At 39.3% G+C, this 14,149-nt stretch overlaps 1 protein-coding gene across 2 annotated transcripts in view; it reads left to right on the plus strand.

Moving 5' to 3' along the window:
• The window catches only part of LOC129778189 (uncharacterized), a 395,208-nt gene extending 381,391 nt beyond the window's left edge, over window positions 1–13,817 (plus strand). For both annotated transcript variants that reach the window (XM_055784935.1, XM_055784936.1), the window contains one exon: window positions 11,693–13,817. In XM_055784935.1, the coding sequence (XP_055640910.1) occupies window positions 11,693–13,600 (1,908 nt within the window). In that variant the 3' untranslated portion in view covers window positions 13,601–13,817. The remainder of the gene's footprint in view (window positions 1–11,692) is intronic.
• Window positions 13,818–14,149: the final 332 nt, after the last annotated feature.

Below are 14,149 nucleotides of genomic sequence, written 5' to 3' on the forward strand. Positions count from 1 at the left end.
AAAATAATAATTGACTTTCAGGCAGAATGAGCACGTTTTTAAAATTCAAATTATGAATGAAAATTAAAATCTGTGTATTAAATTAGTCTAAAACACTTTGTTTGTAGGCGGTGAAAAAATCTCAAAAAATTCTTCTTGAAGACAATTTTATATTATAATGAAAAGTCTCAGTAAAAATGTCGGAAATGTATAGACCAAATTGAAAGTCGCCACCAGATGTAGACTCTGACAACTGAGCTGAAGAGCTGTTCATAAAGAACAGCTCTTCTAGATGAGCTGAGCTGATCTGAGCTGTTCATCATGATGAGCTGGATTGCACACCTCTAGCGGCGACTATTCTCTCTAAACACGACCGTCCGTCGTCTATCAGCGGCTCGAATCGCTTGTTTGGGGGAAGACATCGCAGCCGAGATCGCATAAACACATGTAATCTCTGCGACAACAGCAACAACAACAACGCCAGCGCAATGTCTCGCCTGCAGGAAGAGCATCACTAGTCGCACGAAGCCAGCATTCTTCTGCATCGGAAGAGACACACCGATATCTACTAAATCTTTCTAATTGGGGTTCACCACGAAGTCAAACTCGAAAGAAGAATATCGTTAATTTATCACTTTAAGCGACAAGCTGTTGTGGAGAAGATTGGGAGAAAGGGGTATCGTGTCGAATAAATTGTTATCGTTCTCGTAGGAATCATGAGTGGCGAATCGGCACTAAACACGTGCGCTTTTTACCCGAGTCACAGAAACAGGGAAAATTCGATATAACGTACATTTTAATCTCATAATTGTACGTTATATCAAAGCATAAAAAAAAACTCGGAAAAATAGCTTAGATTACTTATTAGAAGATGAAACCAACCTTTCTCGTGTTTTTTTTTTCTTCATACAATTGATTGAGGGTAAATAGATAAATAACTAAAAAATAAATTTAAAAAAAACATTGACACTAAAATCAATTTCATTCATCAAGTTTAATAAAAGTAACACATTTTTCTCTGAGAATTTGCGGCATGTTTTTCAACATGCGATGTACTCCAGGATGATCTTTTGCAAAGCACACTACTCGTTTAGAGACAAAACTTACTCTTCAACGTGCCTAACCAGAATATCGGCAGCATTCAAAGCAGATTCGTATTGGATACGTTGAGATTTCATCTTTCATTTCATTCATCTTCTAGATCAACTGATGCCGAAATTCGAAGGATTTCATCAGCATCTTGATTAGAAAAGCAAGAGTATCCACTCAGCTGATGGGTTGAACACTTCCTCATCCAATTTGTTGTCTTTTAGGATCTCAAACTATGTGAGATATGTGGATTGGAGGAGAACATGGAGATATAGATTCATCTTTCTCTGTCTGGGCCGCGTATGCAACAAAGTATGCGAAAAGCTTCAATGCGTGCTTATTTGCAATGTGTCTCTTGTTTCGCAATATGAGCGCTCTTATATTGCAGTAACATATATATTATACAAATGATATACCAGTATGGTGGAATAGCGCATTTTCTGTTATTTTTAGGGCTCACTTAATGTAATAAATCGAGATGCCAAAACATGTGCTTTTGAGTGTACGCTTGTACAATCCAGCTCATCGTGTATTGAATGTTGATCCGATTCATATATTCATGAGAATTTTCGCTTCGTTTCAGTTTTTCTGGGCCTTCAGAGTCTGTATCAAATTCTAGTCCATTGATTGGATCGGATGTGTTGGGAGGCAAAATCTTATGAAATATGGCTCTCACTCGTTCGCAGTTTCTCTGCACTGTAATGTGCCGAGGGTTTACCGAGAATGGCATTAACCCATTAGCCTATGATTTAATTCGGTCACGCATCGAATCATTTCACTTCTTTGCTGAGCATCCTAACACCTTATGATATACAAAGTGCATCATGAGCGAGACTGTTGTAGGTGAAGGATTTAAGAATGGCCTAATCAGGCTCGAAAAACCAGCCCTTGAACATATCTCGCATCATCCGCGGATTTTTCGATGCTTTGTCGTAAACAGGCAGCTCGTTAAGAATATTAATTTTTTTTTAATAAAAATCCGATGTTGAACTTTCCAATCAATTTGAGTGGAAGCTTAGGACTTCCATCCATGTTTGCAAACGACATACCCATGTGTGATCATCAACATTGTTAAAATCTCCTTATATCCCATCCTTTTCTAGAAAAAAAAAGTTCACCCTTCTAAGCTCGAGTTAACCGCGAGTAACCGGTTTCCAACCTTATTAACCTTATAATTGAGGAAAAATGTTTATATACACTGATACAAATATAGTGAAATAATCATGCTACGGAGCCTGTAAAAATAAATGAATTTAGAACAAAATTAACGAATAAAAACTTGTCTTTCCTGGTACGTTTTTAATGATGCTGACTGCTGAACTCGATCTGATGTTGTACTTCCACATATTTGAATCAATTAATATTCCTTGATCCGTGTCCTTTTTTATTGGGTGTACCGGTAAGTTTCTTCGGTTTTACAACAAATGGCGTAACTTAATTATTATTCCAGTGAATCAAATTTCCAGACATTCGTTGGAAAGCTTCTGCCATTGCGCGTCTTTTTAAGTATATGTCAGACCATTTGATGGAGCTTGTGAATCTTCAATATTTTGGTTAGTTTTATCCCCATCTATACGTCGTTTTTTCTTTGGAACACACCCATTGTTCTAAATCACTGCCAAACAATTTTCACAAATTCGCATTGTATCATCCAACGGATGGGTATATCCCGGTAAACGTATTTTCTCTATTACTGTTGATGTAAACCGACATAGTTTATTTCGGTTACACTTGGGATTGCTAACCCTTTCCCGCACAACATCGAGTCTCACTCGTAGTGTACTTGCATAGGGCGCTAGAACGCTCAGCAGAGTAGTGAAATCACTTGATGTGTGACGTATTGAATTATACGGGAGAAGGTTAATACCAGCACTGCATTTGCAATCCTTGCAAATCCTGGAAATCACGGCTTGACTCATGTTGGTAAATGTCACACTTTTCTTTTTTGAATTCTGATGATTACGCAGAAACGAATTAATGCTATTTCTTCATTCATCTTCTAGATCAACTGATGCCGAAATTCGAAGGATTTCATCAGCATCTTGATTAGAAAAGCAAGAGTATCCACTCAGCTGATGGGTTGAACACTTCCTCATCCAATTTGTTGTCTTTTAGGATCTCAAACTATGTGAGATATGTGGATTGGAGGAGAACATGGAGATATAGATTCATCTTTCTCTGTCTGGGCCGCGTATGCAACAAAGTATGCGAAAAGCTTCAATGCGTGCTTATTTGCAATGTGTCTCTTGTTTCGCAATATGAGCGCTCTTATATTGCAGTAACATATATATTATACAAATGATATACCAGTATGGTGGAATAGCGCATTTTCTGTTATTTTTAGGGCTCACTTAATGTAATAAATCGAGATGCCAAAACATGTGCTTTTGAGTGTACGCTTGTACAATCCAGCTCATCGTGTATTGAATGTTGATCCGATTCATATATTCATGAGAATTTTCGCTTCGTTTTAGTTTTTCTGGGCCTTCAGAGTCTGTATCAAATTCTAGTCCATTGATTGGATCGGATGTGTTGGGAGGCAAAATCTTATGAAATATGGCTCTCACTCGTTCGCAGTTTCTCTGCACTGTAATGTGCCGAGGGTTTACCGAGAATGGCATTAACCCATTAGCCTATGATTTAATTCGGTCACGCATCGAATCATTTCACTTCTTTGCTGAGCATCCTAACACCTTATGATATACAAAGTGCATCATGAGCGAGACTGTTGTAGGTGAAGGATTTAAGAATGGCCTAATCAGGCTCGAAAAACCAGCTCTTGAACATATCTCGCATCATCCGCGGATTTTTCGATGCTTTGTCGTAAACAGGCAGTTCGTTAAGAATATTAAATTTTTTTTTAAATAAAAATCCGATGTTGAACTTTCCAATCAATTTGAGTGGAAGCTTAGGACTTCCATCCATGTTTGCAAACGACATACCCATGTGTGATCATCAACATTGTTAAAATCTCCTTATATCCCATCCTTTTCTAGAAAAAAAAGTTCACCCTTCTAAGCTCGAGTTAACCGCGAGTAACCGGTTTCCAACCTTATTAACCTTATAATTGAGGAAAAATGTTTATATACACTGATACAAATATAGTGAAATAATCATGCTACGGAGCCTGTAAAAATAAATGAATTTAGAACAAAATTAACGAATAAAAACTTGTCTTTCCTGGTACGTTTTTAATGATGCTGACTGCTGAACTCGATCTGATGTTGTACTTCCACATATTTGAATCAATTAATATTCCTTGATCCGTGTCCTTTTTTATTGGGTGTACCGGTAAGTTTCTTCGGTTTTACAACAAATGGCGTAACTTAATTATTATTCCAGTGAATCAAATTTCCAGACATTCGTTGGAAAGCTTCTGCCATTGCGCGTCTTTTTAAGTATATGTCAGACCATTTGATGGAGCTTGTGAATCTTCAATATTTTGGTTAGTTTTATCCCCATCTATACGTCGTTTTTTCTTTGGAACACACCCATTGTTCTAAATCACTGCCAAACAATTTTCACAAATTCGCATTGTATCATCCAACGGATGGGTATATCCCGGTAAACGTATTTTCTCTATTACTGTTGATGTAAACCGACATAGTTTATTTCGGTTACACTTGGGATTGCTAACCCTTTCCCGCACAACATCGAGTCTCACTCGTAGTGTACTTGCATAACATAGGGCGCTAGAACGCTCAGCAGAGTAGTGAAATCACTTGATGTGTGACGTATTGAATTATACGGGAGAAGGTTAATACCAGCACTGCATTTGCAATCCTTGCAAATCCTGGAAATCACGGCTTGACTCATGTTGGTAAATGTCACACTTTTCTTTTTTGAATTCTGATGATTACGCAGAAACGAATTAATGCTATTTCTTTCCGCCAATTTACATTTGCTGCCGGTCACGACTGGTAATTTTCTAACAACTGGCTCTGCATTTTATTCATCCTCTAGGTATCTATACACTCCATTTATTATTATCATATCTACAGTGACTTGCAGTGACTCTTAATAGATACCTAAATCTACAACAACTATTCGATACCTGACCGACCGATCAAGAGATTTTTGGCAGATGGCTATTGTTTGAGAGCTGTCGTTGCTCTCTGAATTGAAACATATTGTTTTTGACTACAAAAACAAACTGAAAACTTTAGCATCCAAAAGTCACCATAAATCCATCTCTAGCTGTTATTGATTTTTGTATAACTACACCCAAAAAAATAGAAAATCCTGAAAAAGTTTTTGTTGCAAAAACTACAAAAACTATCATGCATTCCACATTTTCAAGAAAAGTGGTACAGAAAAACCTGTTTTGTGCGTTTTTGACGTAGGATTACGTCTTTCGGGAACATATTGGGGTACAAATTGAAAACCGAAAATCGAGCACATCGTGAACATTATCCAATTTGAAACGTTTATTGCTCTGTCATTTCATGATGGACTGATGAAAGTTTTGCGTCAATCGATTTCGGCACTCCATAACAATTTTTTATATTGAATAAAATAATATATGTCATGAAACTAACTATCGAACAATTGAAACATCTCAACCCCTTTCCTAAGGAGCTTTTGTTCCCACCGAAATGTGTTCTCTAACAGAGACATCAAAACCAAGGTGGCCGAGGGAAATCGACATTGCAAATATAGTCGGGGGCATTTTTATATTGCAAGTATTTTTTTTTATCCCATTTATTTATTTTTAGGCTCATTAGCATTTTAGCTGTAACAGAGCCGAATTTTAATCGTGTACATGTCACATGGTTATCATATCTATAATTAGCACATTACACAGTTGCCATTCGCCAGTATTCCTTCTATACCATGACATATGGTACATTCACACAGTAGCCATTTAGGCGTAAGAGTTATTCTTTCTGTTCTTCCATTATCCAGTTGGACCACCGGACAGCGGAGACAGTTGATTGATCATTGTTGAGTTATTTATAGAACAGTAGCCCGATGTGTCTGGCAGAGCAGAGCAGTTGTATGGATGAATCGATCTTATTTCGACCGAGGATCGATCTCCATCGCTGATGATTGTTGCGTGGACGTAGCTATTCTGTAACAACACAAAGATGGTCAATGAGGGCCCTGAGTTATGAACTCACGATCGATCGCTTACTAAGCGAACGCGCAACCAATGTGGCTTCGGAGACCCCCTGCAAGTATGTTGAGTGATACGATTAATTCTAGCAAATATAATTTAAATTTGGAAATTTAATATATTGTATTGTATTGCGTATTATGAAAAATTTAGCACAAGTGTAATTGTAAAATTGTATATGGTAGCAGTTGTGTGAAAAATGACTTGATATATGAAACGATTTATTTCAATTTTCATAAATGAAACCAAGGTGAGTTCCCGCTCGAGAACGGGTCGTTCGGTTTAAGCTGTCTGTTTTTTGTGTTCATTTTCACCCAAGGAAAATTCATGCGGCGAGAAAAAATTGGAAAAGTGAAGAATTATTCGAAAAAGTTATTTCCTATATGCTCTACATATAGTATTAGGTGTTGTTAGTCCAATTAAAATTCGCATTGGGTTGAATAAACATTCAGAAAGTAAAAAATATAAAACAAAATTACCCTTTCCATTTCGAATATGTTTTCTCTATATTAAAGTAACATGTTTTTACTTATGAGAAAAATTGATAATTGTGTTCGGTATTGGTAATTATCTCATATTACATTAGTGAGTTTTTTTTTCTTTATTTCATCCATACATAACACAGGAGGCATCTCGTCTAGGATCACAGAGGGCAGTATCTTTTATCTGATACGCACCATCTAACGACTGTTTACCATCCTTCTGTCATCATCACTCGATAAACACTGGTGGAGTGAACAAATAATACCCAACAACCAAACAAAATTGCCTTTTCCAGGGCCACCAAATCATTATCAAAGAGTTTAACGATGTAATTCTTCAAACATATCTAAAATAAACAGATAGCCTAACGGAATCCTACGTCAACTATGCGGTCGTATCTCGGACACAACCCTCCTGTGACTTTTTTTTGTGCGGTTTTCTTTTCATTTGGGGTTTTTTTGTGCGGTATATGTAAATCAGCATATTTGACGAAGTTATCATCCATTAATTTTTTTTCGATGTTTTATATGCATTTCAGTGCAAACAAAGCATATTTGCGTCTAAGTTATCCACTTCTCAAATCATTCCCATTCTTCCATCAAATGCTCTAAGTTGCGCATGACATGACTTCTAACAGCAACAAGTTTCGACATGCAACTAAAAACATATCACAGTCACGCGCAAACGAAAAATTTTCTTGGAGGAAACTTTTTTTATGCGGTCCCTATCTACCGCACACAAATTGTGCACCGAACGATTTTTTAAAGCTATTGGTGAAGTTTTGCACGATTTGTTTTATGCGATTGCCTGGTTTGCCTGTAGTTTGTAGTTTTGTTTCTTGTCGCAAAATTTTTTTTTTTTTTCATTAAGGTGCCCATTTCCCTTTTTATTGTAACCCTAAAAATCAACGTTTTCCCATTTTTAAAGATAAGCCATGTTACACATTTGGAACCGATCCAATTGAATTTGTATGACTTTGTATTAGAATAATTGGTTCCTTATACGGCTTTTCGCTTTGCGGCCACGTTTCGTGGAACGGATGTAGGCCGTAAAGCGAGGTATGGGTAAAATGGCGCACAGTGACAACATGGTCCAGAGATGTTATTATTGCTCTCATAGAACGGAGAGGGGAAATCGAAAAGAGATTTCGAGAGCGTTGGGTGCAACTCATTCTCAGTGATTCGCACAGCACGGGTGCCAAAAAGGAGAGCGAATTGAATTATCGGCCGATAAACAATCGTCGTGCTAGCCTGTACTGAGACGGCCGATAGTTGGCCGATAGAACAGTTTGAATGCAATCAGGAAGCCCATCAAACTTTTTCAACGACCGATACCGAATCGGTGTAGTGTGCGCATATGTATGTCGCTCCGTACTGATTAAGTCGACCGACAAAACTATCGGCCAACAAAAGTCTGCAGTCTGCGGGAGCTCCAATGAGACACACTATTTTTAAACAATATTTTCCAACAAAAGAAATATGTTTAGCATGTAATCAAGTCCCGAAATCGACAAAGAAGAGTTTACTGAGGTTTAAACATCATATTATGCAGTGTTTGCCAATTGATCCATTCACTGAAAAAATCGCTTTCGTTCGTTCAAATATGATCATACAGAAATCATTACCCCCAGCGGCATTCTTTTGTTGTTACGTGCTACCAATCACGACACAAATGAGAACGAGGCAACTCTGCATCGGTTCGCACTTCATGATACACCAGCACGCAAGCAAAACCATCATGTTCGCTTTCGGTGCAGAAAGTTGCCTCTAACATATACATTAGGGTGCAATGGTTGTATGGAAAAAAAATCATAATCGAATTTCAAAAACCGACCATGTACATATTGTTTATTGGCCCAAAAAATGATATGCGCAAAGTTTCAACTCAATCGGACATAACTTAGGGGTCTCTCAAAATGCTCAAAGTTTTGATTTTTTCATCCTCGAAAAACTTCCAAGGGGGGAAATTTGGAAAATCGAATTTTTTTTAATGCCAAACGACTTAAAAATGCTTAAAACATCGAGATCTGATGTCATCTCGAAAAAAAAATTTGGCCAAAAATCGACCTTTTGGGAGGCAATGAAGGTATGGAAAATAATAATTATCGAATTTGAAGAACCAACCACGTACATTTGTTTATTGGCCCCAAAAAAATGAACCGTGCAAAATTTCAGCTCAATCGGACATGATTTAGGGGTGCCTCAAAGCACTCAAAGCTGCATAAACGTTTGTTTGCATTCAGCATAATAGTCTCCGCCATCTACTGCTGGCATGAACATGATTGCTCGACGAACTTGTTAAGGGGATAATTCATTTTTACATGTTGATAAAGAATTTCAGCTAAATCGATCGAGTTGAAATAACGTGGTTTCGAGAAAAACGCGTTTTAAAATTCATACAGCAATACTATACCCCTTGAGGTGATTTCATACTTTTGGCTGTAACTTTCCAACGAAGTCAAATATTGACAAATCCGTTTAGGACAACATTTCTGAGGGCATAAGCTTCCCAAAAATGCAAAAAAAAAAAACCCCTTTTTCCTATTTTCCAGACCAGGCTCTCCCCTTAAAGCATAAACTTCCCAGTTTCAATCATCTTAGTATTCGTCAATAGAATCGTAGAATTTGAATTCATTGTCATCGTTGGCATCGTCATTGTAAATCGCACTCTGAAATAGTACATTTTGCGATCATTCATACTGAAGACCAGCATTTTTCACTGATCTATTCAGTCAGAGTGGATCAAATTTATTTTTTAATATACTCAGATTGTGCACATTTTACACTAACGAGTTATAGGCACATTTCGACAAGGTGCCTATTAGCTTCAAGAAAATGTTTTGTTGGTTTGAATTCGACGCGTGGATATTGTTTAAATACAATATACAAATGATTGTCACAAGGTCTACTCTGTCTGCACATGATATAGAGCCATTTCGCCATGGTAATCGTACATGGTCCGCTCTGACTGCATACTATGAGGGATTTTGGTTGATCATAACAATTTCGATCCGTTATTCCTGCTGTATGCGTGATTTATCAAATCTGATAAATGTGGTGTGTAGCTTACATAATGCTTAACCAAATGTAATCAATAACTCAAAATTTTAAATTTTGCTACTTGGTCCCCTCTGACTTAACACCGACCATTTGGTTATATGTTCGTGAGAGGTTAAAATAAGACATGTTCCCTAAACTAACAAAAAAAACTCACTTATATCACCGTAATAGGAATATTCTTACGCCGAAAAATGCGACATGTGTTGTGTATCGATAGAATAGGAAGACTCTAACGCCTAAACGGCTAATGTGTAATAGATAAAAATGTGTATCAATGGGATAGGAATACTCTTGCGCCTAAATGGCTAATGTGTTATATACAACATGAGAAAAATGTACACGATAAATTCGGTTCTGTTACAGCTGAATTCCTAGATGAGCGAAATAACAAAAATAAACAGATGGGATAAAAAAAAGTCACAGGAGGGTTGTATCCAAGACACGACCGCATAGTTGACGTAGGATTCCGTTAGGCTATCTGGTGCATGCTGATTTTGGATAAATTGTAAAACTCTTCGATAATGATTTGGGTCCGTTTTGTCTGGTTGTTAGGTACTGTTTGTTCACTCCACCAGTGTCCATAACCGAGTGATAATGATAGAAAGATGGTGATTAGTCATTAGATAGTGCGTATCACGTACCAAAGCCGCCCTCTGTATTCCTGGACGACATGGCTCATCAATCATCATCGAACACAAGTTTTCTCACCAGAAAAAAAGTGTTACTTTAGTATAGAGAAAATATATTTGAAATGGAAAAGGTAATTTCATTTATAATTTTTTTTCTGAGTGTTTATTCAACCCATTTCCTTCTCGCTTTAAACCCAACGGAACACGATGCTACATGCCTCAAGGCGAATTTCAATAGAGCTAACAGCACCCAATACGATATATAGAGCATATGTGGAATCACTTTTTCGAATACTCCTTTATTTTTCCAATTTTGCTCGTCGCATGAACTTTCCTTGGGACAAAAAAAAATCGTTTCATATTTCAAGTCATTTTAACACAATAGCTACCATATACAATTTTACGCTTATAGTTCTGCTAAAAGTTTCAAAATACATGATTTCAAGTCATTTTAACACAATAGCTACCATATACAATTTTACGCTTACAGTTCTGCTAAAAGTTTCAAAATTCATGATCGGTCATTGATATGAAATTTTAAGAAGCAACCAACATAAAAGTTCCAAATTTTAATTTTATTTATATTCCATCTAGCATAAGTTCTATTCAGCTCATTGAAACATCATTCTTCAACCTACCCATCGAAAAATTCTTATTGGAACGAAAATAACAAAAAAAAAACACTCGTTCATCGCTCCCAACTTATCCGCCAGCACGTATGCAATCAGCAATGCCCACGCTAGTTACAATGAGCACTATCCATTTGTGCGCGTCGTTAGTATAACTATCGACCACGAGGGTATTTATATGCTGATTTCCCCCAGACACCTTGGATTTGAAATCTCCGTTAGGGAATACATGTCGGTGAGAATAAAAGCTCCCCCTACTTTCATGTATCTGCGATGCCGATTTCCCCCAGGCAGCTTGGTTTTGATGTCTCTGTTAGGGAACCGCCGCATGTGTCGTCAATTTCGACCTATCAGAAGTGAGTATTTCCGTTAGGATAGGGGTTGAGATTTTTCAATTGTTCGATAGTTAGTTCCATGACATATATTATTTTAGTCAATGTAAAAAATTGTTATGGAGTGCCGAAATTGAATGACGCAAAAATCTCATGAATCCATCATAAAATGGCTGAGCAATAAGCATTTCAAATTGGACAATCTTCACGGTGCGCTCGATTTTCGATTTTCAATTTGTACCCCAATATGTTCCCGAAAGACGTAATCCTACGCCAAAAATCACCGTAATTGGTACTACTACTATATTTGTTACTTCTACCCCATACACTGTTTATAACAACGTTCTAATCGATTTCTTTTTTGTTTCTCTTCTAGGTCATCGACGAAAGTACGGGCCTGGTGACGATCAAAACGGAGCCGCTCGGCGACATTCCAATGAAGAAGCCAAAGCTAATCAACGAAGCCACCCTGTACCAGTATAGCCGGCAGCCCAGCTCAGCATTTCGTCCGTGGACGCAAAAAGCACAAAAATATGCACAACAGCAACTTCTCCTGCAGCACATGGCGTTCAACGGAAACGGGATCATAAACGGATCGGTGGGAGGGGTCGGTTCTCCCGGAGGAATATTAGCGCTCAGCCAAGAGCCTCCCGTGCTTCAGAATCCGGAAAGTGTGGTGCGACTGTCGGAGAGTGATAAGTTCGAGCGAAGTTTCCAGCCAAATGTTGCCCTCGTCCCGCGGAAAACAGTGCTCTGCAAGGAACGTGAACGAGAACGTGAGCGCGAAAGATTGTCCTCGGACAAGGAACGATCGGTGATCAAGTGCGATGTACAAATTAAGCAAGAAAGCCCACCCACACCACCGGCTGACATGATCCGATCGGTGATAAAGTGCGATGTGAAGATCAAACAGGAGCAACCACCGACGCCACCGCCACCCGAGCTGTCTCCCGGTCCACAAGTACCTTCCGCACCGCAATCACCTTTACTCCCTCCAGTGGGCGCTCAATTCTTGGTCGGTGGTCTAATCAAGTCCGTTCCATTGCCATACAGTCCGGTCACTGATGTGCACTCTGGATCAAACGAAATAACCTCATCCACATCACCAGTACCTCCCGCTGTCATTATGAACACCATGAATGGCTGCATCATCTCAGAGAAACCAAAGCTGCTGGTCAACGAGCAAATTAGTCCACCATCGCCACGTCGAACGCCCCTGCTAAACGAGGACCTGCACAACCATCGATCTCATCTACCGTCGTCAGCTGTCATACTGAAGAATGGTGGAGACCCAGCGGCGATGCCCGGAGCACCTATCGTGGGAAATCCCGAATTCGAACTGTCCACCGATACGGACGATGACAGCCTGGCCGGTGAACCGGACAGCAGCAACAACTCGATGGCACCACTCGACATCATCGGTGACGTTATGAAGGATGTCGCACACGAAACCCGAGACCAAATACTAAATATATTCAAACTTCTGATACAGGAGACGGCACAAATCCGGAACGAACACCTGAGGCTATTGCAGGACCACAAGCAGAAAGACGATTTGATAGTGGAACTGCAGCGCGATAGAGACGAACTGCAGCAGCAGGTGGCCCAGCTACAGCAGCAGCTAAATCGATCACTCAAAATAGCCACAACGGAAGCGAGTGTACTGCAAATGCAACAGCAACACCAGCATGAATTGGCAGCGGCCAGCGTCACCACCGTCAATGGCTCTGCTCCTTCGTCCACTCCACCCTCACCGGTCTCGCTAGCTTCCAACAGTAGCAACAATCAGCAGGTAGTGGTTGAGCGAATAGAACGACGGAACAGTTTCCCGGAGAAATCGGACGTCATTATGAAACCACTGAAGAAGTCACTCCGACGCAGCCCAGATGATTCTGTGCTTATTTTGCAGTCTCCCCCTCCACCACCACCCCCTCCCTGCACGTTAGCGTTATCTATTCCAGCCAGTCTTTCAATTACCGCCACCAGTTTGAAACCGGATCCGATTGGATCTGGCGAAGATGAGGACAAACCGCAGCAGCAGCAGCAGCAGTTACAGCATCCAACATCCAACCCTTCAGTACTGAACAGTGGCAGCAGCAGCACAAGTGGGGTGATAGCTTCGCCCTCGCCACGACCACCATCCAGGCCGACATCGGCTGCTTCCACGGCGTCTAACGTATCCACGAGTTCTCCGCAATCCGTCGCAATGGCGGCACTGGAAAACAGCTCCAGCTCTAAGGCCAGCTCCAATGCCAAGGATGCCATCAAATGTGCTAATAACTGATAGTTGATCATCTACCTTTGCTAAGAGGAACTGCTTCATTTTCCAGCAGAGCAGACGGCGATCGATCGTCCACAAAATCTTATCCGTACTTGAACCGATAAGTTAGTCGTCACACATCGTGATGTGAACTTTTCAAACTCATTTGTCGATATTTATCCCCGCCAAAAAATATGTTTTGCTACATTTTTAGGTGAGGTAATAAACCACTAGATATAAACTGAGAATTTAATTCTGAAACAGACGAACCACAAAAAAAACGCTACTCGTTTCGATAACAGCAAATCAAACGGTGGTTCGATAGGAGAATAACTAATTAGCGAATCACAGAAAACCGCATAAGTAAAAACTTCATACTCTTAGTGAATAGTATAGAGGCGAATGAACTGCAAAGTTTAAAGCCTCTTAAAAACAAAGAAGATAAGATTAGTGAATAGTTCAGAGCTGTTCCACTTGATTTCGAAGGTCGATTTTTTGTATTTTTTTATTTGGCTAAAATTTTGCAGACGCATCCTTTCTGATCAAGCAGGACAATTCGCACCATCGGTTAGC

The sequence above is a fragment of the Toxorhynchites rutilus genome, chromosome 3 (assembly GCF_029784135.1).
Source record: "Toxorhynchites rutilus septentrionalis strain SRP chromosome 3, ASM2978413v1, whole genome shotgun sequence".
NCBI classification, from domain to species: Eukaryota; Metazoa; Arthropoda; class Insecta; order Diptera; family Culicidae; genus Toxorhynchites; species Toxorhynchites rutilus.